Source organism: Echeneis naucrates, chromosome 2 (genome assembly GCF_900963305.1).
Source record: "Echeneis naucrates chromosome 2, fEcheNa1.1, whole genome shotgun sequence".
Classification (NCBI taxonomy): domain Eukaryota; kingdom Metazoa; phylum Chordata; class Actinopteri; order Carangiformes; family Echeneidae; genus Echeneis; species Echeneis naucrates.
Genome location: NC_042512.1, coordinates 12,645,408 through 12,673,196, shown reverse-complemented (window position 1 = coordinate 12,673,196; position 27,789 = coordinate 12,645,408). Strand labels below are relative to the sequence as shown.

Genomic DNA, 27,789 nt, shown 5'->3' with positions numbered 1-27,789 from the left:
GCAGCTGCTGTCACAGAGTGAAAGAAGCAACTGGCCGCTCAGGCCGGGGCTTCGCCACCATGATTCAGCTCACAAAGTGTCATGTGGCAGGCCAACAACAGAGACAAAGGCCTCAAACAGCATATTTCAAACTCAACATAAGACCATGAAGATATTTAAAGTTGTCACTGTCATGTACAGAAACATGTATTTGCTAGAGTTTCATTCTTTTGTGTATTCTTTATTTCAGTCTATTTTTGACAATTGAGCTGTGGTCTTTGCTGACACAACGCAATCCGTGCATTGTGACTGAGCAGCCAGATTTCATCTAAAATTATAAACACAGATAAAATAATTACGTTTGTCACTGCCATAGATATTCTAAGAGCTGCAAAAAAATGACCATTTTAATGACAGTAGCTGAATTCAGAATTCAGAGCCGAATGTACCATATTAAACTGTCTTATCCAAGGTAAAATATTTCTGTTTAATTTACCATCAAAAATCACAAAAACTGGTGTTACTTTGGTTGTTTAGTCTTAGTTTTTACGTTATCACATCTATGTGTTTTGGAAACAAGTGACTGTTTGGTAAATGCTCAGTGGAACCACCGCAGTCAATACAAAATCTTATCTTCTGATTCTTATTTAAGTCAGACTGAAGAGCTAAAAATGGAGCAGGAAAGTTTGGGTGCAGCAGCTGTGTGCAGAAACAGGTGACAGCCACACGTACGAGCCGCTCTGTTCACCAATCAGGACGGTTTTCCCTGTTCCTGTTGGGTGGACTTTTTCCCAGCTGCTTGACTTTGTGTGTGTGTTGTTCCTCTGCAGTTAAGCATTTTAAAAATTGGTTCGATCACTGATGTAATTAGCTTGCAGAATATATTTACTCACTGTTTTTCTTCTACTTGAAGATAAATGGTGTCAATTTGCACACAGCCATGCATTTTAGTACAGAACGTGAAAGCAGGCCATTAAAAAGGCCCATTACTCATGTGTCTGGATCAATAGGATCTTATATTGTTAAATCTTATTTCTGTGGCCCTGATAAAGTGTGAGGAGCGTGTAGAGTTAGGTAATGTTTCTCCCGTGGGCAGCACTAAAGATAGATCAGACTATGCCACTTGTCGAGTCGAGGGGAGTCTAACAAGCAATTTAAGCAGAAAGAAAAAGCAGGATCTGTGTAAGAAACTTCCCTGAAGCCAGAGGAGATGAATAAAGCAAAGTTTGAAAAGGTTTTACAAATATGTATTTTTGTGGGGTATTTAGGGAATGTGTGAAAACTAAGGGGAAAGGGAGGGGGAGGTGAACCTCCAAACCCCAGGTTTACTAACATTTTCTCCAAACCTTTGACTTTTTTCTGTCAGTGGGACAGACATGGCAGTACAGTAATGTAATAAGCAAGATCAAGATTTCTAAACTTAAATTTGCGCATAAGTGCTAACGCTCTCTCCTCTCTGAACCTCGAAGAAAAAGGCAGCTATTTTTTATTTTACATAGTGTTTTCTAACCACAGCAACGCTTGTAGCTTTTAGCACGAGCACCAAAATTCTGTTAATAAATGGATAAGGGCTGCTCCTCTACAGTGACAGTCAAGACAGCACACTGACCTGCAGATAATTGCCTGAGAGTTCAGCTATTTAAAGCTGATAAACAGTTATAATAATGACAATGAAAAGCACAGCTATGGTAAGTGACACTTCCCCACACACAGACAAACACACTAGAGAGCATCTTGTAGTAGAGCTGGGAGCTCAGCAACATCACAGCCTCCCACACAGTAACTCTCAAGTGAATGTGCTTCTAGTGACAGTCAAAGCTCCAATAGACTCCTCATCTCTCCAGACGGAGAAGCGACAGTAGCTCCCTGTGGATGATTAGCCGAGGTAGGATTGTAACGTGATACACTGATGCAAAAGAAAAAGGGTTTATCATCTGATTAAAAATATGACTCAAATAAACAAATTAAATATGCATATTAAAAAGTTAAAGAAGCAAATGTTTGGTTTTTAGTATATATACACAACACAGTATACACATGATTAAACGGCCCATCTGTAAGTTTGGCAACTGTTTTCACTCACTGGTGTTGCCAAGAGCTCCATCCATCATGAGCATCGTGACAGCATGGGCGCCACAGTGACCATATTGGAAAGCGAAGGATGGGTATATTGGGCTGGAGCGGCCTGGTTCGTGGGCTAACTTCAGAAGAAGAAACAGGGTGACACAAGTAGTGACAAAGCAAGACACAATTACATTTGTTAGGTAGCATACCCAAAAAAAATAACAAATTGCATCTTTAATGTTAAACAAATGATATTGATGAAAATGTAACCAGTGTAATGCAATTGTAAAAATGACAAACTCCTCTATTGTCCACCATCCCTTCCCCTCTAAACATTTTCAAAATAAAAATGTAACGGCTCATCGTATACTAGTTTAGAATCTGTTTATTAAAAATGTTTAACATCAAATGTTGACCTTATAAAAAAAAAAAACGGTATGGATTTCTGCAGTCAGTACACCTGCCCATTCAGTCTACAGCACGTGTCACCCAGTAGAGGGCAGCGTGCGTGTGTCTGTCCATATGTGCTGCACATTCACTGCTTAAACAAATGTAGACAGATAGAGTAAGAAGGAGGTGAAACACTGTAAACACTGAGCATCACATTTTCATTAAGATTATTCAACACAACATTCAAAAGCAGAAAACGGTTCCATGAGGTTATAGAGCATCAGTTGTTTTATATCAAAACATAAAAATATATTTTACAGATACAAGTGATGAGAGACAAACTCCTGTGTTATTGGTTTTTGTGATAATGCTTCAACACCAATAAACCCTAAAGGAATTAATAGCTAAGTTAATTTTAATGGCATCTTGATTAAAGCAATGGTCAATTCTCAGACTGAAAAGGCACCAGAATTTGAAAAAAAAAAAAAAAAAAAAAAGTCATGTTGAGCATACAGTCCTTTTTTTTTTTTTTTTCATGAATGGAAATCTTTGCTGCACTGTGCATGAAAAAAATCCTTTCCCGGAGGTGCAGGGATCCAGAGGGAGCCAGAAACACACCAAGTGCTCATCTGTATTCCTGAGAAGGAGTGATGGGGTATCTCCAGTTCCAGATGCTATTATAAAAACTATGGAGGTATCTATCAAAATTCTCTCTCTCTGTTTAATTTTGAACAGGTTCTGCAGGAGGGGGCTCAAAGACAGGAAATATAATATAGCAGTGGAAATCAGTGTACATTTATACGCCTTAGAATTATGCAAAAAAAAAAACAAAAAAAAACTTTACATAACCCTGCGAAAAAGGCTGATATTAGCTGCCCCTCCTTGAGGTATCTACAGCAGATGTATGGCAGATGCCTTCACTCAGCCTTCTGGAAAAAAGAAAACATGAGAAAGTCAATACTCAAAAACATTTGGAACCAATAAAAATAGTTACGGCCTCATTTCAGATGAGGAAATTGCAAAAAGAAGAAAAAATAAAAAAATCAAAGAGAATGACACATGGTCAGGTTGTCAAGGAGTGAATGACCTAAATGACATAACAATGGAAGAGATGAATCATGAGAGCGTACCAGTGGGTCTGGTGATCACACACGTCCTCTTGCACTCCTCTTCTGTGTCAAAGCGGTTTTTGTTTCCGTTGCAGCCTCCGTACCAGAACTGGGCGCAGGCGTTGGCTTGCTTGTCGTAATACCAGCGGATGTTGTAGTCCCGACACGTGCCCTGGTCCAGAACCAAGCTGCAGCGGGGGTCTAAGGGCACGGTCTCTGCAGAAAGACATGACACTAAAGATGAGGTTAGAGAAACAACTCATGACCTGTTTACCTGATCCCACTTCTCCTTTCTTCCGAGGCAACATATGTTTCCCCCCACGCTCTCTCAGGAAGAGGCCAGTTCTTCAAAGAAAAGGAAAAAAGCTCCAGACTGCATCAGAAAATTAAAGATCTTCTTATAACGGGAGTCTTTGGTGCTGATGGGGCGAATCAAGCCATTCATGAGGGTATCACAGTCTAATACAAGCTGTGTTCAGTGTCTATTTGAAGACTCATGCATGAAGGAACCCAACCAGAGATTAATCATGTGCTGGTTATGAAAGCACAGTGGTTAAAACGAAGGCCCTTACAACCAGAATAAATAAATAAAAAGCTTTGTGTCGTCAGGGAGGTGACAAGAAAAAAAAATTCCTTCATAGGTTCACAGTCACAGCTTCTGAATTATGGGACAGAACTACAGGTTTCAGTCAAAGTTGGTGTCTCTCACAACCCATTTTGCTCTGGTGACACACTCGCATTGTCTCACGTGGCTAAAACAGCTCCAGCCTTGCTGTCAAGGCTGCTCATAATTGCCCTCCCTATTCCTCACCTACATGACCTCATTAGAGAAGTCATCAATCACAGTGCACTTCATAACCCCTTGCACTGCTTCAGGTGCCGCAAGGTAGAAGGACTGCTTTCCGCCTCTCAGCTGCAGACACGCTGGACTGGAGACGCTACCCAAGCTGCAGGTTAATACAAGTTCATTTGAACTAGAACAAGCCCAGATTAGGCTGAACTGCAGCAAAGGTGACGAAGCCCTGCCCTGCACATGTAACTGAGTTGGAAAATGATAATTAAAGAATCTTTCTGGTTTTCCAGCTGAGCGACTGTCTCACTAACTGCCAAGGACAGGTTGCAGAAATAGGACTGGAACAATATATGAGTTGTGTTTTATCGATTGGAGAGGTATGAATTTGAATCAGTCCAATCCAAACAGAGATTAAATTGTCAAACTTTTTGCCTCTGCAGCATTAAGTCCTTGCAATCAACTGCAATGTCACAACTCAAATATGTCAGCCCACATTACGCTCACAATGGGAAGTGTTCTTAGAAACTCTCAGGTTATATTATTTTCAAACTTGAGAAATTCTAATAATGATCTGAGTTCTGTAAACTTGTCCCAAGACTGAACACTGTGAAGTTAAAGTAAAAAGCCTTCACTTTGACTCCGTTAGGATACGTGGTGTTTGTGTTATCACACTGACTTCAAAGAATGCTTAAAAGGGACCTCAAGGGTTAAATATACAAAACATGATCAGACTAAGTGAATGAATAATCTGATTGGAATTCGGTTGGATGTTACATCACTTGCATTTGTTATCTTTACATTTTTCAAGGGTGAAAATAAAGGTTCTTTCTCCTGTTGGCTTTTATTTGGTTAGCTCTAGCCAGTTTCCTGTTATTTCACGCCTGTCATGCATAAATTACAGAAATACATTAGCTATTACTTTCACATAATGGTTAAGTTAATGACAGCCAGCCCATAGTGATTTAAAATTAGATTGGAGGTCTTAACTGTGCAGAAATAATAATTAGTTGTAAAAAATGTTTAACCCCAGAGACAGTTTCTCTAATTTTGCCAAAATGTATTTTTTATTTTTTGAAAAGGAAGGCAAGAGACAAGAGTGACTGAAGAAGTCATATCTGTGATAATATTGAAGCATTATATATTGGTGTATTTTTTAAAGTACACCAATATATAACAACAAACGTATATTGTTTCGGGTTTATTCTACTGAGCTTTGATTCATCTTGTGTCTGCTGCCTGTGAAATGGCATCATCATTTACAGGAAACAGCTTCACTTGTTAGTTTTCTTTTGTGGACAAACTTCTCTGTGATCAAACTTTGGGGTGTGGATAAACACCCTGCGGCGGTTTCATGCCTGCACTGACAACAGCAAAAACAGAAACATCCATCTATAGAAGTGTGACAGACTTTCTGTACCTTTGGGCAGAGGTGGTCTTGGGGCTGGCACGTACTGTACAGATACACCTGAGGATGATGTACTTCTATTTGTAGAGGCTGATGATGAAGTGGAAGATGATGAAGATGAAGATGAGGAGGCGCCTCTGCTGATGGAGGGGTCCTCCCGGGAAGTGGGAACAGGTCTGAGGTCTGAGGTGTGGCGGTTAAATGTGTCGCCGCGCTCAGTTCCCCAACCTGTTGTCTCAGTGTTTACGTGTCTCTCTCCTCCACCCTGATGACAAAACCAGGAAACTTTTTGAAAACTTTAAATCATCATCTTCATATAAAATCATTATACATGTACATTCTTATTACATGTGCTATACTGGATCCTTTACTGCCAAGTTCGCTCGTCTTCCCTCGACCCCCCTGGCTGAGGGTGTTGGTGCCCGTCTGTCGGCCGTTCAGCACTTCCTTCTCAGAGTCAGGCCGGTATCCATGGCCACCGGTGGCATAGTGCCCATTAATGCCATTCCTGTAGCCGTTGTAGCCATTCGTTATTCTGTTGTATATCAGGGCTCCATTCTCATCCTCACAGAACTGGTTCACCAACTTGGATTCCAGAGCTGAGACAGAGAGATCCAGAGAGGAGAAGTCAGGAGAAGTAAAACCGGAGAAATGACAATCCTATTGGCCTTAAATGTACTTCATGCTAATGTAAACCTCTCCGAGCAGGACACATCTTTCCACCAGACTGGAACATTCACATCTGTCCCGTGGAAACAAGATCAGGTGGGAACCTCATCAACCTGCTTCAGTGCTCCTCACTGGAGGAGGATGTAAATGTAGCAACTTCAATGTTAAACCTGCAAAGCATATATTACTGCCAAAATAAAATCCAATCTGGTAATACTAATTGATATGTTTCACTGAAATAATAGCATACAAGATAAACTAATATGATCATCTTCTAAGAAAAAACCAGGAGTATTTGATATTTGGCATTACATTAACATTAGTTAACATGTTATTAGCTGAGAGCAGCCACTTGGAAATCGTGTCATGTTTCAAACAATTACTTATTCTGTGACTGGAAAATACTGTTACTGTTTCTGGAAAATACATCAATGACAGTTGTGAATTCAAAATAGTTTGTATGTGAGCACAGAGGAGGAAGAGGAGGAGGAGAGCTGAAACACCCGGCTAAAGGAAATATAAATTTTTACCTATTAACACCTGTTTTACAACCAAAGCTGAGTTCCTCTAACCTGGCAAGGTGTTGAAGTCATCAATGAGGAACATGTGCTCGCTGTCTGGGTCCGAGGCGATCAGGTTCAGCTCCCTGAGGAACTCGGCCTGCGTTGGGTCTGATGTGTTCACAATCCCCAGAGCAAACATCTCGATATTTGCAGCGTGTGCCTCTCGCACAGCTAGGTCCAGCTTCACTGGCTCTCGTTTGTCCGTCTGGCCATCGGTGATGACGATGGCGACTTTGCTGACGCCGATACGTGAACTGTAGAAGGCCTCCTGTGTGGCTTTACGAATGGCCGTACCCGTGTGCGTGCCCTCTCCCATGTATGGGATGTTCCTAATTGCCTGCTTAATGTCCTGTTTGGTGGCGTAGCGGGCCAAGTTGAACACCAGCTTCACCTCCAGGCTGTACAGCACCAGGCCGATCCTGGTGGCGTTGCGGCCCACAGTGACCCGGTCTACCAGAGCGTTCACAAAGTCCTTGATGATCTCAAAGTTCTCTGGGCCCACGCTCTCCGAGCTGTCAATGACAAACACCAGCTCCATGGGCCTCTCCTTACACTTGATCCCACATCCTGGAATCACATCACATGAAAAGATGAGATCATGACTGAGATGTCACTTTGATGAGGTTCAGTCTGGGGAGTACGATCCACAGATAAGACCAGAGTGGTTCAGAAACTGAATCGTCTCCCGTAACAGTCAACACTTAGAAGTGAAATGAATATTGAAATCATCATGAGATGCTTTACCACAGATTTCCTTAATCATCCGAATGATGTCCTCCCTCTGAAACACACAGACCAACACTGCATGAGCATTTAAATCAACATGAGAATAAAAATAAGACGAAGAAATATTAGAAACAGGCAGAAGACTCACAGTGAGTCCTGCTTCACCTTTGATACCTGGTCGGCCCTGAGATCAGACAGAAAACAACAACAACGTTTCTCCACATCTTGGTGCATTCGAAGATGATATATAACATTTAAATACCGCCAGTGGAGTATAAAGGCCTCACTCACAGCTTGCCCAGGGTTTCCAGGATCGCCCATATCTCCTTTGACTCCTTTCATCCCCCTGTCCCCTGCAGAGCCACGGTCGCCCTGTCATACACCGCGAAGCAAAATGTCAGTGACAGTGACATATGTCATATGTGCACACAAAACAATATCCAAAAACTCACTTTGGCTCCAGGAAAGCCCTCTCCGGGTGGCCCCCGTGGCCCCATTACGCCCTGAGCGCCTTGTTCACCCTGAATCAAGTACAACAACACAGATCAAAAGCTTAATCGACAAGGTGCTCCAGGAGGGAATAAAATTCTGCATCTGAATTACTTTCAGGAGGCCAACAAATAATTGCTGACCTTTGGCCCTTGAACTCCTTGTCCTTGTGGCCCTGTTGGCCCTTGTGGGCCAGGTCGGCCAGGGTTACCCTGCAGGGCGAGGCGAGTTTGATTGAAAAGTGCATCACCAAGACAAAGTCTAACAAGGCATTAAGATGAGGTTTAATAAAAACACAGACATGAACAGGACTGAGAATGAATAGGAAATGAAATAGAAGGCAGAATTATGTTAAAGCGGAAATGAATCAGAACAAACAGAAGAAAAAATACAAATGGTCTTTAGCCTTGTTTTAAAGTGGCTGAGAGTTGATGCAAACTGCAACTTCTCTGGGATTGTATTTGGTGAATAAACCTAGATATTTGGCTTGACACTCGTGGAGAAAAAAACGGGTCAGAAATCTGTTCTTTGTCCTGATAGTTATTTAAATTAATATGACATTCCTCACATCCTGCCCCTTATTTGTTCTTATAGTGTAATTATTTTTGTTTGTCTCTGGTTTAAGAACAGAAAACAAACTTGCCAATGAAATTGTGATGTGACAATCCAGACAAAAATCAGTGTATTAACGATTTACTGCAATAAATGGCCCATGTTAACCAATTTCTGAATGTGAGATTGACTAGGCTGAGAGCTTGTTCCTGGTCCATCAAAACCAGCCAAGCATCAAATGTACATTCAGTCATTTAACTGCTATGACCAGATGTTGAAAAGTCTGTCTTTCTTTGACGCAGCTTTTTCGAGATAAGGATTATTTCTGATTAGTACGAATTATTACTGCATCATTGATTTCATCGCCGTTTACTCAACATGATACTGACAGATGTCTGCCATCATTGTCTGTATTTAAATTTGTTTTTGATGTCTTTGAGTCCTCAATCATATCTTAACCGTTGCATGACTGTAACGGTGCTCGGAGAAGCCTGCAGGGAATCTGGATGTGATATTTAAGGACATATGGGTGCTGGGTGTCTTCTCACTTAGGCCTGTTGGGCCAAGTGTTTCTCATCAGACACATATGTCTGTGGAGATTCGCACTCTGCACCAATGTGACATAGTGCTGCAGGGGAAATTGTGATAAATGCTCTGTACAAATGAAGTGGCAGCCTTTGAATTTACGGCCCCTGTGGTGGGCATGTTCACACACAAGATGAGGCACTCTTTTTTTCCATCTGGAACTTTCTGACTGCAGCTTAGACAATTCTTCAGAGAATATGACTCAATCACCACCATCTGGTTGTATGTCAAATAAAATTACAGAACACTTCCTGCACAGTAAAATGTTGTCCTTGAAACATGTTTGCATCAAACGAATATGAAATCTGTTTTTATGAAGTAGAAACTGAAATGAAAATCCCTATTAGATGGAAGTGAGGTCAGAAAGTCATCAAGTACCGGAGGTCCTTGAAGTCCTTCACCTGGAGGTCCAGGCAAACCAGGCAAGCCTCGGAAACCAACATCCCCCTGCAAAGATATAGGTAATAGGTAATAGTTACACACAGCACGTTATTACTCCATCAGACAAATGAGCTCCTGTGAAATCTTGTTTCCTTTAATTAGTTCCCTCATATGAAAAAAATAAAAAATAAATAAATAAAACAAACTCAAATTGTTCAGTTGGGAAATAGTTGTACTATCTCCACTGTTTATTTGGCAACTGCTTTGCCTCAGTTTTCATAGCAGAGGCTGATTTTCCAAAACTCTTCACACTAAATGATGTGACTGAATTTTGGTTTCACACAGCTCATTCACATAGCACCCTCCCTGTTACAGAAGCCCTGACAGCTTGTTTCAAGGCTCAGTTTCTGAATTCAGACTGAATTTCTCTGTAATATACAGTGATATTCTGTTGATGCTTTCACGGTATTAGTACAGAAAATAGACCTGCATTTGTACTACTTAGTGTTGAATGTTAACTAGTGAAATTATGTCACACTTTGACTCCAGATTGTTAAAGAGAACCTCCTAAGACAAATGCATCTTCTTTCAAATCAAATCAAATTTATTTATAGAGTGCCAAATCATAACAGAGTTAAATTAAGGCATGTAGAGCAGGTCTAGACCATCTCTCTTCAACTCTTCATGTATCTGTTCTTCTCAGTGACTGACAATATGCATGTACCTTACAAATATTGTTTGCTGGTCTGAGAAAACTGGTTCCTCACCTTTGGTCCTTGGATGCCTACTCCTTCAGGGCCAGGTTCTCCTGTAAGTCCAGGCAGACCAGGTGGGCCCTAAACAACACAGGAGGACAGGAAGGGAAAATGAGTTTGCCATTTTGGACAGAGACCAGCTATCTTTTTCCTCCCGCCTCCACTCTTGATGTTTAACTAAACTAACCATTCAGTCATCTCATTTAATAGGAAAAGTGATCCTGTGCACTCCTGTCTGGCCACTATCAGCCCGATCTGGTCTCAATTAAGGAAAACATAGTTAGGAGATATATAAGTGTCAGATATTATGATTCCTGATAATAAATGCCACTGATGGAGAGATGGCTGAAACAGATAGAATAAATAAGAAAATAGACAGACTGAATGAGGACTCGACATTTTGTCCAGATCTGTCAGCTAACAGACGGTTCGTGACTCAATGAGTTCCTCACCATGGGTCCAGGATAACCATCTCCTTTGGGGCCAAATGGGCCTGCAGGGCCTGGTTCTCCTCGGTCACCCTATAGCACAAGGGTCATAAGTCACTCATGCGAGGTATACACAAAGAATTACAGTCCAATTTTCAAAGAAACTGAGGATTTAAATAAACACGTTCTTTCTGCTACACTGTGTGCTTTAAAACAGAGGAAGTTTAAAACTACAAAGCACGCTGTTGTGATTCATTAGCTGAAACCATCCTTTTTGACATCTTCTGAGTTCTTACAGGATGCTGGGAAATGCTCTGTATGATCCAAGTGCACATGTTGTGCTGCATTTAATTAGAAAAAAGCTTTTCCAAGCACAGACTTCAACTGTGACAACAAGCTTGAACTTGCTTGTTGACAATCTAAATGTGTGATATACACCATGACTGAGAGAAAAGTTAGTTTCTACTGAAGATCACCTTTGGGCCAGGAAGTCCGTAGCCAGTTTCCCCAATAGGACCAGGAGGACCATTTGGACCGGGATCTCCCTGGGACACATAGGAGGTTTTTTTTTCCCCCCAACATGACACATTTAAATTAGTGCAAGATTACCAAACCAACATGTTATTGACTTTAAGTAGTGTGATAACATAGAAGCGTCACACGGCCCTCTTACCATGTAAAAATTTTTACCAAAGAAGCACATTGATTTCTCACGGACTTAACTCATCACGGAAAAACTGATTGAAACTACAGTTACTTTGAAGCAGCACTATAGCGTATAACTAAGAAACAACGCGTTCTTCCTCTTCCAAATGAAAAGCAGGCGTGACTCGTACAAAACACTCTTTCAAATATTTGCTTCAAACTCATACATTCAGGAGTTTATGGTGGATAATGTTAGCTACTGTTAGGAAACTTGTTGTATTAGATATTGCTGTTGTTCCTGAGCCAGTTCATGGACTTTATGAGTCCCTCTAGTGCGATTGTGCTACACTAAAGATTAGCATCTACCATTATACTGTAATTGCCATGCTTTGCAACTATTCAGCCAAAGTTACACAAGATTTTCTGATCATTTCAGTTTACTCAGTAATTTTGTGGAGGTAATCGCAATGTAATTGCCAAAAAGTTACCCTGGGGCATTTGGAGGCACTGAGGTTTTAAGGGGAAGGTTATGCATTTGCTAATTTGTTATTTGATGTAACCCACTTGTGTCACTGCAGTATGGGTGGCAGCAGTTACCTTGGGTCCTACGATGAAACGTCCTGGTGCACCAGGAGAGCCCGTCCTGCCTTGCGCCCCTGGTTCTCCCTGATGGGAATCAGTGAAAGGCAAGCAGTTAAAATCATTCACCAATAATTGATTTTGTATTATTATTCCCACCCATTTGGGTCCTTCCAAGGGGCTGCAGACAATGTTGGAGTTGTGTAATAGCTAATAATGGTTTAATACTTCTAACCTTTGGTCCTGAGGGTCCAGCAATACCAGGTGGACCAGTTAAGCCTCTTATTCCTCTTTGACCTTGGTCACCCTTGAAGGAGCATCAACAGTAATTTAATTACTCATCCGACAGCAGTTTCATTCTGAGCAGTGAATGTCACTTTTTTTTTTTTTTTACCTTTTCTCCCTGAGTGCCAATCCCAGGTGCCCCCTCTGGCCCCCTGATGCCTGGAGCTCCTGGCTCACCCTAATAACACAAAAACATATACACAAACAATTTATCCACTTTTGATAAGTGAAACAGCTTTCATACTGGACCGAACCCCCTTCAAACGACCTTCTGTCCTGGGGCGCCGTCCTCTCCCGGCAGTCCGGGCAAGCCCGCCATTCCCGATGATCCTGGCTCACCCTGAGGACAGATTCATGGACCTGCATCATTTCATGGTTGGGAAGCTTTTGACCACAAAAAAAAAAAACAAAAAAAAAAACAAAAACAAAAACAAAAAAAGATAGGTAACTGCCCATGTGTATTTCCCCACAGGGCTTGCCCTACCTTTGCTCCAGGCTCCCCGGCCCCTCTTTCCCCAGGGGCACCGATCTCGCCTGGCAAGCCTTGGTCTCCCTTTGTGACGCCAGGAAAAAAAATGTATTTTACCCCAGTTTGCAAATAATGGTGTGGGGGAATTTTTAGGATTTCTAGGGTACTGAAAGAATAAAATGTGCTTCCTCAACAGGGGTAATTTGGTTCTCATTCAGGATTTGAAATTGTGTACACACCTTGGGTCCAGGGAAGCCCTCCCCTGGTGGTCCTCTGCCCCCTGGTGGCCCCCTTGGTCCTTCTATGCCCTTCAAAAAAAGAGGCCATGTATTAGAAATAATTATCATATGGATAAAAAAAAAAAAAAAGAGAACATGGCTGCAGGACTGTATGAAAATTGCTGGATGGTGGTCAGATTTGTTCAGCAACACTCTTTGATCTGTGTGGTTTTGTTTATATGAACAATTGAATGTTCAGCAGCTTGTTAAATGATGAGCACATTTGTTTGTATGCGTGAGACTTCACAAGTCTGTCGGGACTTGGTTGAAAAGGAAGTCAATCAAGCTTCAGCCCCACATCTCGCCTAAAATAATTTTTCTACAGTCCCTGAGAAAGACTGGAACAGCATGTTATTTTATATATACAGTTTAATCCACTTTATGAATAAAATACTTGCCTTCTCGCCCTGTACGCCAATGCCTGGGAGGCCGAGGGGCCCTGGAAGACCAGGAGGTCCAAAATCCCCCTTTCAGAGTTAGGTAAGAATGGAAAGTAATGCATGTGATTATTGAAAATATGACAGTACATCACAATCAACTGGGACATTTTACGATTTACTGAATATGGAAAGTACACACCTTTTAAAAATCTTGTGATCCTGTGTATTTCCTTTTGGCTCAGTAATGAATATGTGCTATTTATTGTGCATGAGTACATTAAGCAGTCAAATCACAGACACCTGCCTTTTTTCTGCTGTCACGCCATGCAATGTTGACATTACAGGCACTGCTTTGTCATTACCACATGAAAAAATTACAATTATTCACCAGCGACAATAAAACTGTCATCACAAGAACTCCCATGTAAAAGCATCTCAAAAGACCCCTTTGCTTGGTTCTCGGTTTCATTCATTCCTAAATGTTCGTGTCATATTCCAGTAACATAAGATGAATTTCACAATTGATGTAAGTACATTTTAATGTTTCCAAGTCGTGTCCTCTTCAATGTTTGTGAGCTAAAAAATTGCCAGATGGCTGCAAAGATCTGCTAAAGCGCTGTGAGAGAAAAATATCTTTGCCTGACTGTGGAAGCACAGAGTTAACTTTTCCATTTACCGATCCTAAACAAGCCGCCTTACTCCTCCTATGCAACTCAGGCTTGAACCTTGATTCATCACCTGCAGACTGTAACCTCCTACATAGTACCATGCTGAATGCATTCACTGGCGACTCTGCCAACTCCTGGCCTCCTTCACAACAGGACACTAGTTTTATCTTCATGCTTGTCTGAAGGCTTTTCAGCCTGGTGTCTTCTTTACACCCTCTCTGTATTTATTCTACCTTGTCTCCTTTGATTCCAGCACCCGGCTGTCCTCTAGGCCCCCGTGGCCCCTCCAAGCCTCGCTCTCCCTGTAAACAGAGGGTAAGATATATACATAGGGTTTAGACATATAAATGTAATGATGCGTGAGAACTTGCTAGCAGCTAGGTGAAAAGTCAGTCATAAATGTATTCAATGTCTGTACAAGACTTGTTGGTAATTTCATTCTCATTGAAATGCTTTATCTTTTGTTGATGCGTATCCTAATTACTATGAAGTCATTAGAATACCTCTTCAGTGCAAGATATCGCCAGTCCCTGCAGTGCATGCTGAGATATGAGATATTTTTCAATAAGAAAAACTGCTGATCTGCCCATCTAACCTGATAAAGTGTAAATACTATTAATACTGGTTCAGTATCAGACTGTGTTAGAGGTTGTAGCAGGAACACATCCTGTTTGAATGAGCTCACATTATTGGTCCAGATAACATGATGCTTCCATGGTTAATGAGGTAAAAAAAAAAAAAATAAATAAAATAAACAACAAACATGTTACACTCAAAAATGTAAAAAATGGCCTCGTTCTGTAGTAGCACACAAACCAATCACAATCAGCCACCATAATCTCCTGGTCACACCAGACTCAATGAAGTTATGGCCCTAAAGATTGCATTTATTTTTTATTGTAAAAGTTACCTTCTCAATAAAAGTTTGTAGCTTGAACTAAGTAATGCATTCAGTATGGGAAAAAGCCTGAGGCATTTATGTGTTTGCACACTGGATTCTGGAAAGAGGAAAAATATTACGTGCGCTTTCAACCCTTTATTTCTGGTTTAATTACCAATTTATAAGTACAAAGTGTATGGGACAAAAATATGTATCAAAGTGAAGTGTTCTCTGTCTTAAAATGTGTCGGGGGGGGGGGTGCTATCACAGACAGCAAAAGAAGAAATGGAAAGAAAGTGAGTGATTAGAGCAGTAATCCAAGTTGGCAGTACCTACAATAACAATAGTACAGTTTCATGTCTTGCAGAGAAGTTTTGGGTGCCCTCAAGACAATATCCCGTTCTCCCAAGGTCATCCAAAGCAAAGGTGCAAATAATGTGGTAAAGGGCTAATTTTGCAACTGAGCTAGTGCAAGCTTGTCTAGACTCATCATGTAAAGAACGTTTGCCTTGAAACCAGAACACCAGCTGCGCGGTCACGGTCAAATCTCCTGTTGAGGAAAAATCTAGCACCCCCGAGGCCAAATCTTTAACAACGGTGTAGATGCTCCCTTGTTTGTTCACAAGTGGAAACTAGCTATTAGTATCTCAGAGGAGAGATGACAGATGATTGATTAGATGATGGTTTGGTGCAAGTGGAAAAATTGGAATTTTACCTGAATTTGTTACCTTCACGCTGTTAATGTTGTAACAAAGCCAAAAACTGGTTTGTCATCAGGTAAAGCAAGCCCAATCAGGCTTCATTTAACTGCCTAGATTTATCAAATGATCCTTTCAATGGTCACGGTGAAAGGAAAAACTAAAAAGTACATTTCCATAGTTTATAAAAACTTTTTGCAATAATAGTAGGTGCTGCCTCATGGACCTCATAGAGCCCACAAACAATCTGTCTTCGTACTGTAACCCCTCCATTTTTCACAATATTTAGATTCTTCACAGATGATTTATTCATTTTAAAACTACACTTGTTGGTCTAAATGCAGTTTGAAAGCCTCCCCCACATTCCATGTCGTGACATTTTGGTGAGAAAACACTGACTTGTACTCTTCTTTGATTAAAAACTGCACTTTTTAAAAAAAATATGCCATAATGGCCAACATATTTATATTTTGAATAGTAAAATGGAAACAGCACCTTGGCCTCCACTCGTGCACCTGCGTAGGTGTATGTATATATTTGTGAGAGACAATACTGGTCTGTTTGTGCGTGTGCGTGTCTGTAGATCCTGGTGTGGACTAATTCTTTCCTCTCTCTGAGTCCCTCATTCTGTCATGTCTCAGGCCAGACTGTCCTCCTGTTCTATCTCTGCGTCTGTTCCGTCTGTTCTCGTGTCCTTTGGGGACAAGATCGATGGACTGGGTCATAGAGTGAGATAATGCGAGTCATACTGCACTGCACTGCCCAATTTATGGAGCGCCTTAAGTTGTGTTGTCATCTCTTGTAACACAATATGGAGTCTTTGCAGGTCAGTGGGCAGGTGAATGCATGGAAAATAAGATCAAAAAGGTTCAAAGCCTTTCACTGGCTACAGTGCATGAGCTTACCTGAAACACTCTGATCACCGTGAGGCTGAGAAATAAAAGACATAAAGGCTAACTCACCTTTGGTCCAGGCAGGCCTTCTCCTATTGGTCCTCTCTCTCCTTGGACTCCCTGTTGCCCTTGAGGCCCCTGAGTAAAAGTAAAGTGATGTAAATCATCAGCTGAGGAACATAAAAATTATCCTGTCCCCCTCTCCTGAGCAGTGTGTTTCCAGTTTTTGTTGTTTCACACCTTAGATGTCAGTTCATGTAAGTTCGTGTTTTAACTGCATGTTCGAAATAATTGAAAATGAATATCACATAATGCACCTACATATGTGTATCTATGAAATATGGAAAAGATTTTCTTCTCTGCAGTTGGGTAGTCATGTCAAATACTACAAACGAGGAGGGAAATACGCAGTTGTGATAAAATGCAGTGTGTAACAATACAACAGCAAGGCCATTGGTCTACAGTGCTCACATGGTATTTCCCAAAATGTCGATGTAAACGTGGATGTCACCTAAGAATCTTATTGAACCGCTTGTTGTCGACGATAACATAATTCACAAATTTTTACCAACTGCAGACGCCTGACCAAACAATACATCGAGGGCCAAGGAGCCTTTTGCTTGAGGTTATTTGGTGTGCGATCCAAGGGCGTGTTTCACAGTTCCTCATTTTCCTCCAGGCTTTACTTTTTTAACTATTTTCTCCTCCCCTGGTTTCCCATCTCTGCACTGTCACTCATAAAACTAACTTCCTCTTCTCCATCATTAGCATCCTTTCATGCCCTTCACCCTTGCTCCAGCAGCGACACAGCTCTTTGTCTTCCACAGGGATCATCACCAAGTGGCAACTTCATGCCTGTGACATGCAGTATTTCAGTCTCAGCTTTGTGTGCAGGCCTTTTACTCACTGGTGGTCCAGGCTCGCCGAGTCCTGTGGGACCGGGGGGCCCCGGTTGTCCATGGTAACCAACATCACCCTGAGGATTGAGAGAGAATGAGAAGGAATGCACAAGCAGGGTGGGAGGAAGGTGGATTATTATGTTTTCACAAGTTGATTTTCCAACCTCGCAATAGGGTGGCAAACTACCTTGGGTCCTGGAAGGCCGATCCCTGTTTCCCCTTGGATCCCAGGTGGCCCAGGAAGTCCCCGTTCCCCCTATAAAAAGACAGGCAGGGACAGACATGTGGAAGTACACACAGCCAGATGCATAAACAGCTGTACACATACAAAAGTTCTGTTCATCTGGATTTTTGCCCCATTCTGACATGACTGGACAACAGTCAAGCTTTGTTTTTTTACGCTCTACCCTCACATATACTGTCCTCTAATATTCAGCCATTTTTAAAGGGGGCGGAGTCTTTCATTCCTTCAGTCAGGGCCTTATTGGTAAAGAATGTAATTATTCACTCAGAAGCTGTAAATCACAGCCATGGTTTGCAGCAGGAGGCTGCACAAAAGACCTGAAGAGGGCTTGGAAATGTTCGACGGTGCATACCGGCATTTGTTTTTTCCCTTTCCCTTGCCCTTTCAGACAAGTTGAGACAACGTTTAAAGCCAGACATTAGTCTGCCATTCAGGTGATATAGGATGACAGCCAGACAATCAGCATGTACATTCTTCCAAAATAATTAAGGAGGGAACACTTGGTGGGTAGTGCAAGCTCAAGGCAGAATTGGTAGCTATAACACACAAGAGGGGGCTTAGAAAGTCGGAGGAGACAAATAGGCTGACAAGGTAATAACAGATGAGGCACTTCAGAAGGGTTTCATTTCTTCCAGTGGTGATGACCATAACTCAAAAAGAGTGTTCAAATGTATGGTCACCCAATCAGTTTGTCCGGATACTTGACATTTGTGATGTTATTTATGCCTGAAATGAATTGATTTAATTTAAATACATTTTAAATGTCAGCTTCGTGAGTGTAATGTTATTCTGAGAAAAATCCTGCAGAATAAAGAGAAGACTTTACTATGCTATTTATTTTACCTCACTTCATCTTCTTCACAAATGTAGCAAACGCATTTCATTTTTCACCAAGGTTATTTATTATCTTTGCTCCTGTGAATCACTTGACCTGGACAGCCTGTTCACATCACTGTGATAAAACTAAATTAGTGCAAGTTATGCATCTGGCTTTAAGATTATGGGTCATCCTTGATCAATACATTTGGACAGAAGAAAAGGGAAAGGCCAGTCTCTGGCACTTATGGTTTGGCACAATGATTTCAAAAGCTTCAAAAAAGACGAAGACTTACTTTTTTACCCATCACTCCTTGAGGTCCAATATCCCCGAGTGGACCTGGCAAACCCTGCATTGTGAATCAGAGAGAAAATTAGACTTCAGGTCAAGAAAAATCACTCTTGCTTGCCATTGAAATGAAAATGACTGAAACATTCCCCCACAAACCCCAACTATCCAATCATAGCTGAGACACAAGGACTAGTTTCACTTTCATTCAGCCCACACAATAATAAAATCCAGGAGGAGGAAAAGTGTCAGATCTAAGGGCATAATCTGCTCCCACATATTTTTAATATTTGGCTTATTATCTTAATACCTGCCGTAGTAACCTGGTGCTGCTTCGAGGCAAAGGGCAGATTTAAGGAATTACAGTCATGTCCTGTTAGGACTGATCCAGTTCAAAATGGCATTACAGGCAGCAAACAGAAAGAAACAATATTTAACTGGCTACTTTACAATTTGAAAATAACACTACATCTTGTATATGAGCTGACTTTTTGCACAGAACATGCAGTTTTAGCCTTAGCCAGCATCGCTGCAACGGGAGGTGGCGCACAAATGGCTGGCTGGGTATAATGGCAAAAAGATAGTAGATTTCACCTGGAGTCCACGATTTCCTCTGGGGCCAATGGTGCCTTCAGGGCCCTGAAAAAGAGTGGGAGATGCTTCGGAGTAACAATTCCCAGTTATAATAATATTACATTTATTTTCATCTTATGCCTGTTGTTCATGTGGCTAAAAAAGCAAAACAAAGAAGGGTATAGTGGCTTAACTTCACTCAGCAATTCACCAGTCAACAATATATCACAACAAGCAGATTTCCTTGACTGCATCAAAGAAACAATGAAATTAAATTGCAACAGAAAATAGAATTTTATACAATGTTAAAGGGCAACATACTCTGTCTCCTTTAATCCCAGGTGTGCCACACTCCCCTCTCTCTCCCTGTAGGAGAGCAGAAACAACTTAACAAGAGCTTTCACCAAAGCATGCTGTCTTTTTTGCAATTTTTTTAATGAGAGAGTGCAATTTCCAACCAGTTATCTCAGAGTAATGGGCTGTAATATCCCATCCAAGAACTGGTTAGCAAAAACTAATTACACAGGATTTATGTAATTAAGGACTTTGGGGTTATATTTTCTTTTTCTCTGTAATTTCAAAAGAAAATGTGGCTGGAAATGCATCCAGACAAACATGACACTAAACACTGATGAAAAATCAGCTAATATTTTCAGTGTATGCTTTCGCTCCTAGAACAATGCCTCTGAAAAACATAAATCCCCAGTTTTTCACACTGCTGCAGAGTTCCCACGAGTGTGGGAACCCCACACTTTGACAACCCAAAAGAAAATATTGCGAAACTATATTAAAATCCAAACAATACCTTCTCTCCTTTGTATCCTGGTTTTCCCTGTGTGCATACAATAATCTTGTTAAATCAGTAGGAGACAGGCAAGAAACAAAACACAACAGCCCACACTGCAGAATAAGACTTGCTTCTTTTTGCTTTTATAGCAACGACTCAAATGGAAGATGAAGCACATTGAAGTTTTTACTCTGTTCTTTCTGATCTTTCCAGTTTAAATCTAAATCCCACTTATCTCACCTCTGATCCCTCTCGACCAGGAAGTCCACTGAGCCCACTCTCACCCTATGGAAACAGATTGTAATTTAATCAGGAGTAACCTCTGCATTGATGCAGTTTAACCGAAAAAGGAACTGGTGGTTAATGGGTGGGCATTACAGTACCTTCTGTCCTTTCGACCCAGGACTTCCATCCTCTCCAGGGCGGCCCTTCTTGCCCTATTGAGAAATACATGCATAAAATATTAGGCAAAGGGGGGAAAAAAAAAACTCCAGAAAAAAGCACATCATCATAATTGTCAGGGCAACTAGAGTTATATCATCACTTTTACTAAAAATACTAGTTACCTTCAAATAATATAAAAGACAGACTGTGGGAGACGTTCAAGTTCAATAACCATTTGCTCATCTGCCAGATGCTTTTATTGAAAGTGAGGGCCACCAGTGAAGCTTCACTGCAGTAAAGGACCTTGGTTTAAGTATCAACTATATTTACTGAATAAGTGCAGAAGAGCATTGATTAAAGTGTCAGAGAAGCGTGTTGTCAAAGCAAGTAAGGCAATTTAGGGGAGCAGATGATTTCAGAGTTTCTTGAAGACAGAGGGACCTCCCTGCTCTGACAGGATTCAGCAGATTGTTCATCCATCAGGGAAGCACAGAGCAGAACAGTCTGGACTGAAATGGTGTTGTTCGCAGGGATGGTGATGGCAGGTGACGTTCCTTGGAGGGACACAGTGGCCAAGAAGGAGCAGAAAGCTGAATGACTGAGTAGCTGATACAGACCCAGAGGTTTCAGTGAGGACAACCATGATTGACTTGAACTTGATTCGGAGAACAAAGGGTAACCAGTGAAGGTTTTAGGTGTGATTTAGTCCATTAAAATATTCACATGAACAGAATATAAACATGTTTAAAAAAAAAAAAATAAAAAAATGATGTACACGCTCACAACTTGCTGAGACATGAATGGGAAGATTGACATCGAGCTCAATAGTCTCTGAGTATGACGCTGGTCGCAAATCATCTTCAGCTATGTGTGACACCAGGCACAAGGACAGAGAGCTACAAGTTTTATCCTGTATTTCCAAGATATTTAAAGACAGTTAGAAATAAACAGGAAACAGATTGCAGGCTGAATGACTGGATAGAAAAAGCTAGCTGGCACCTTCACTTTATTCTAACACAGCAGTTTGTTTGTTTTTTTTCCTCTGTCGGTCCGAACTGCTCCAGATGTGACATGTGATACTGCCTATCAGAAATATTTATATCACTTTTACTTCATGGAGAGAGGTGCCTGAAATAGCTGTTCCAACCTTGCAATCCAATTAGCACATTAATACCATAATAACACATTGCTCTTTATATGGATTTTAGAAGCAGGATGCAAAATGATACATTAAAAAGACCATGGTTGTCATCAAAGTGAGAGAATATTTCCCAAAATACTGAACTACTTTTGTGAACAGCTTCATGCCCAGCAGTAAAAAAGCTCTTCTTGTTTTGTCTATACATGCTGTGTTTCATGGAAGGAACATGTCTGAAGTCTGGGATGGCGAAAGGTCATTGAGTCTGTGAACAGATGAGTCAGAGGGAATTTGAACTGTGTCAGCATGTGTGGGAAAAGATTTGACCCCAACAACTGTCTGGCTGTTGTCTCATGTGTCTTACAGATTGTTAACTTTCAACTATGTCCCTCTCTGTCCGTCTCTGTCTTCACACACTGCTTTCGTCAGCGTGTCTTCTGCCCCTGATGTGAAACAGCTTTTGTCCGGGGTATCATGTGTAAGTGGGGCAATTGCTCTGTTCTCATTCTGTGAAAATGCATCAAAGTAAAACCACTCTGTCTAATTGTGGCTGACTTCATACCACGACATGGCTTTGGCAGGTGAAGAAAGTCCTGTCTTAAGACAATCCCATGTGGCTGGTTTCTTCTGCCAGACGCGATTCCATGATTTTCCATGTAAATATACGTTTAGGCCTGCTTTCAATAAAGTGTACGAGGAATGTTAGGCATTCACTTTACTTTCACTGCTGGAGGGAAACAGAGCTTCTCAAAACAGCATAATTTACTAAACCCACACAAAACCATGCAATTATGTAGCCTGTTAGCATCAAGGGTGGCTTTTGTGCTGTTGTGCTTCAAAAGGAGTCAGTTTGGAAGCAATTGTCTTTTTATCTTTCAAAAAAGACATTTCATCTAACTGTATAAAAGGAAGGGTGTGGGGGGGGGCACAAGCTTTTAATTGAAAGTGTGTACCATTGCTAGCCACAGCTCTTTGCACTGTCTGTTCAATTAAATGCCAAGATATGAACACAACCATGCGTAGCTACTTTGCCAGCTCAGTAAGTAGCTCTGTAAATTTGAAACAGGAGGTTGTGTTAACAGCGTTATTTGAATAACTTGAAGTTCATTGGTGTATTTCAGACAATTTATTCATGTTATGATCTATGTCATAATGAATACTGAGCACTTTTACTGAGGGGGGGGGGGGGGGGTTACTTACAGCAGGTCCGCTGGCTCCTCTCTCACCCTTCTCACAGGCACACTTACTTTGGGCCAGGGGACACTTCAAGCACAAGGAAAGGAAAAGTCAGATGGGCCATAGGCAAACACAAGATGTGTGAAGAAAGGCTGCGGTCTCGGGACTTACCCCTTCATCTGCCAGCGCCGTCTGTGGAACAAGAAAGACAACAATGTCAAGATGTTGTCAGATTTACTCCATATGGTTGTCGTGAATTTATATCCCACCAGCAGACAAAGATCTAAGGCAACATCCTTTACATTCAAAGTGTGAACCCATCTTTTATTCAACTTTAGGATTCAAGGCAACTGCAAACATCTGCTACTCAAACACCCAATTAAACTTGTTCACTGCTGGGTTCACTTTGTCAAATGGCCTTTCAACCTCCCCCACCTGATCTGCGAACAGACTCCCAACCTGCACTAACAGTAAAACATGATCAGAGTCCCGGTCTTTATCGGACCAGTTGTATTTCACTTTAAAGCTGACCACATTCTTAATGAAAAGGTTTGAATTCCACTGATACTAAACACAAACCACATGACTATCAGTAAAACAGTCTCAATGAGCAACCAGAGGACGTTTCCACAGAAAGCTGTTCCAAGATAGCACAGATGCTCCATTTTTGGAGGATGGATCGATGCAGACGGATGCCATGACCGACAATAAAAGTCGGTTTCTCAGCTGGGATAGAAGGTCATGCTTATGACAGACAGATGCTGCCTGAATGGGGCAATGAGATGAAAGTCTGTAGCTGCCGCTGCCGGGGTCTTGCATGCCAGCAGACTGCAGCACTGTCAGATTCAATGCTCCTGTGTACTCAAAGCAAGTTTCCCATCAGATTCGCCCTGATCATTTTTGAATATGTACCACCTGTGTCAACAGAAAGCCTGATTTTGAAGTGGTATTTGAGGAGCTGGTTGAATGGGTAGCACATATTTGCCAGGTTCCTGCACCTACTGCACCCAATTTTCCATAAAGAGCTTTAACGCAGAGCACATGTTACAGCCAATAGGTTTGTTGGTTCTGCAGGAAGTTGCTGTGGAGCACATGCCACAATTATCTTACAGAAAGCATATTGTTGGTTTTTTGAAGTCAGGATAAAATTTTTCTTTGTTAACTCCCAACACATGTTTGGCTAAAGAAGCTATACATTGTGTAAAGCCAATTTAATTTTATCAGTGTTGTGATGGCACGGGGTGATGACAGCAGACCCGTTACTTTGGCAACGGGTAGCAGGTGCACATCAGGGAAGCAATAAGCCAAAAAAAAAAAAAAAGAAAGAAAAATCAGAGTAGTGTGCACCGTCAAAGACAACACAGTGGAAATCAATTGGGTTGCATGCGAAGGTCAAAGGCACAAGTTTATTTGTTTGGTAAAAGTGTCAGCATGAGGGGTTTTTGAAGGCTCTTCCTGCCATAAATGTTTGCCCTCTGGTAATGAGCACTCATAAAACATACATGCAATTTCATGGAATTTAAGAGCCGAAGTAATGAAGAAACATTAGAGCAAGCAAAGTGGTTATGTCTGAACGTGTTTTCTGCACTAAAAACACATATTCATTCCTGTCAAATCTCCTTAATCTCACTATAATTAAAAGTGCTTAGGATGCCAGTTTTAAGGCTTTTACACAATGTTGCAAGTAATTTGAGTAAATATAAACTGAGCTCACCTGTCAGTTAATTAAAACACAGATAAATAATGACTGGCTGCTTTTGTTAAAGGTCCACACGTGAACATTATAGAACAGGAGCAGAGTTGCGAGGAGCAATCAGCTAAAAATATACTCTGTAATATACTTTATCACAGACATGCAATGCAATAATACCAAAGTGGTGCGAACATTAGCCACCACAAGCTAGTCGTCTTCCCAGACCAAGTGAGGTCACAGGAGCAAAACTGCAAAATGCAAAAAGTGCACTGTATTTGTGGGAGGAAGACATTAATGTTTCATTCAAAATGACATAATCTGACATTTAGAGTACGTGTACAGTTCAGACAAAAGATCAAACACTAAAAGTCTGGCTAGAGTGCTGGTTTGTCTGAGTAGACTCATGCATCTTGACATACAATCTGCAACCAATCTTAATAGTTTGTTTGGTTTTTTTTACTTACAATCTCCTTTATGACTTTTTCCACAATGCCTCTGTCCTGCAGGTTGTGAAGGTAGCGCGTGGGTGGGGAGCTCGCGATGAGGCGCAGTTGGGCTATGTTGGTTGGTTCATTGGCCTGAGGTGTGATACCTATGGTGAAGAAACGGATGCCCTGGTTCTTGGCATCAGCCACAGCGGAAAATATGTCAGGGTTCCTGGGGTGGGAAATGCCATCGAAGAGCAAAACGGCCACTTTGATGCTGCTGAGACTTGATTCTTCCACGTAGATTTGGGTGAGGTTGGTGATAGCGTAGGTAGTGTAGGTGCCGTGACCAATGTACACAATTGGAGCGATTCGGGCCTTGAAGTCCTCGGTTCCTCTCCACTGTTTGAAGGTCTGCTCTATGATGACATGGCTGCTGTACTGAAGGAGGGCCGCACGGGAGCTGAGGCTCCGGCCTGTCTGCAACCGGACTCCCTGCAGTTGGTCCATTATGTCGGAGGCGAAGCGCTTCTCCTGGGCATGGTTGTCCTTGGCACTCTCTGAGCTATCGATGAGGAAGGCTATCTCCACACTGCAGTCCTCATCAATCAGTGCTTCAGGGAGGAAAAAAAAAAAAAAGAGGCGTCATCCATCCATTAACTAAAGACCAAAGGAACTGTTTAACATTATGGGATTGATATCAAGATTGATGCTGCTTTCATTTCTGCACATGAAGTGCAGGTAAGCTAAATAACTGCTGGGTGTAGTGTCTTGCTTATGATCTTGTCAGGAGTTAGATGTGGAGAGAATTGATTCCCCTCTTATGACAACTACAGCCAGGAAAGTTATCTTAGCTTAACATGAAGACAGACAAAATGGGGATCATCTCTAAATCTCCTCAAAAGCTCATATTATCACATTTCATTACATTATATCATGTTGCTTTGATAAGTATGTTGATGGCTGATGAGGTGTGTGTCGGAGATTTTGTTTTATACATGGTAAATATAAAGGTGGAGACTCGAGACTCGAGCATAAGAAATATTCTGTCGCACAAGTTCTCACAAGACCATAACGTGATGTTTTCGCAATTTGTTTTTATGTTTGGATTAAACTGTCAAGATATAACATTTCAGCTGTTTGAAGATTTAAACTTCTAGGCAGGTTTTATGACCTTTATCGATGTATTACTAGCTTGGAGCCTTTATACAAAGCTAAAATCTTGAATTTCGCCTTGAATGTATGAAAGTCAATTCTTTCGTTAATCCTCTGGGGAAAAAAAAAAAGGTTAGAGTTCATATATCCCAAAATATTCAGTATTTTCTGAGCAAGATTCATATTCCAGATGAGCAGACCCATTTATTTCTTTTTCATAATATTATCTTTTAAATCTTTTCTGCCCTTGTAACAGCCAACCACATCAAACTTAGATAAACTTAGATAGTTGCACAGATTTTTTCCAAGTATTTTCTGCTGAACTGATTTGAAAACACATCATTTAGTACTATCATCTCCAAAGAAGAGATGAAATCTTACTGATCACAGCCAAATGGATTTCATAAATTAGGGAAAAATCCTCATCTGTGGATCCTTCATAAGCGGTAAATTAGATTTATTGACCATTTAGGCTCTGTAGGCTAATGCCTTTTCTAAGAAAAGTGTGATAAGTTCATGAATGTGAATCATTTTGAAGTGAAAATAAAAGTAACTTCAGTTGCTGCACTAACCTTCAGCTAGGGAAGGAGGTCACAGATCTAATATGGGCTGAGGATAAATCACATTAATCTTCACAGAAATATGTCACAGAGAGAATGTGCCTGGGGAAACAGCATTGTGAACGAATAAAACATTTGGGTAACAGAGCACTGAATAGTCACAGAGGAGATGGATGGCTCTGAGAAGGCTGAGATACGATCAGTCCAAGTGGATTACATCCCCCAGCATGTCCTTGTTGAGTATCATGTTCTATTTCTTCTCCTGTGGCAGTGAATTTTTTTCCAAACGATTAAGAAAAGCGAACATGTGCCACCTGCACAAATTCCAAAAGACTTTTCCCCAAGCACTGAGTCAGTGGAGGGGAAAATTACTTTACCCCCAAAAATACATTAAAAGATAGTACTTTGGACTTACATTTGCCATTTTGCGGTATTTTATTGGATGTATATTGCTTGTTCCTCTTCCTGGGGCTCAACACTTCTTCTTCATAGTCCTCTTCATAGTCCTGCGCCCAAAGACCCTGGAGTCCCAACAGCAGCAGGAGGCAGTGCAGTGAGGGGACCATGACTCCCTTTAGAAATAAAGTGAAGACAGAAACAAGAAAAAGGGGGGCTCAGACATGTTCTTGCATTTTCAAATCTGCGCACACTCAGCAAACAAGCTTTAACAAGCATACATGTTTGAGACTCAGGCATCAGGCATGCATAACTCACAATGTTGCTGAGTTAGGTCTCCAATGTGCTTAGCTCTGTGTAGCTCTGAAGAAATTCAGACCAAAAGTGCAAATAGGCACCGGAGATTCTTCATTTATTTGGTTGCTCAGTTTAGGTCCATGTCCTTCCGGTGTTTGGATCTGAGTGTCTGGAGTCGGAGGTCAAGTGGATAGTCTACCAGGCACTGGAAGAAGCAGAAGCAGCAGTAGCAGTAGCAGCAGCAGCAGCAGCAGGAGCAGGTTTGGACTGTATCGTGTCTCTCAACTGAGTCAA

At 41.4% G+C, this 27,789-nt stretch overlaps 1 protein-coding gene across 1 annotated transcript; it reads right to left on the bottom strand.

The window, feature by feature from the left end:
- Nucleotides 1–2,410: 2,410 nt before the first annotated feature.
- LOC115055032 (collagen alpha-1(XXVIII) chain-like) lies at nucleotides 2,411–27,789 on the bottom strand. The gene is made up of 36 exons (XM_029520417.1): nucleotides 27,517–27,789; nucleotides 27,218–27,374; nucleotides 25,127–25,701; nucleotides 23,141–23,161; nucleotides 22,994–23,056; nucleotides 20,655–20,708; nucleotides 20,512–20,556; nucleotides 20,290–20,316; nucleotides 19,806–19,850; nucleotides 19,506–19,550; nucleotides 18,919–18,972; nucleotides 17,750–17,818; nucleotides 17,571–17,639; nucleotides 16,733–16,801; nucleotides 14,426–14,494; nucleotides 13,543–13,611; nucleotides 13,106–13,174; nucleotides 12,882–12,950; nucleotides 12,666–12,737; nucleotides 12,507–12,575; nucleotides 12,348–12,419; nucleotides 12,131–12,199; nucleotides 11,365–11,433; nucleotides 10,913–10,981; nucleotides 10,473–10,541; nucleotides 9,703–9,771; nucleotides 8,331–8,399; nucleotides 8,151–8,219; nucleotides 7,990–8,070; nucleotides 7,847–7,882; nucleotides 7,717–7,753; nucleotides 6,982–7,539; nucleotides 6,089–6,339; nucleotides 5,753–6,005; nucleotides 3,564–3,758; nucleotides 2,411–3,362 (listed from the first exon to the last, which is right to left on the bottom strand). The coding sequence occupies exons 2-36, from the start codon at nucleotides 27,366–27,368 to the stop codon at nucleotides 3,355–3,357; spliced, it is 3,678 nt and encodes a 1,225-aa protein (XP_029376277.1). The 5' UTR covers nucleotides 27,369–27,374; nucleotides 27,517–27,789; the 3' UTR covers nucleotides 2,411–3,354.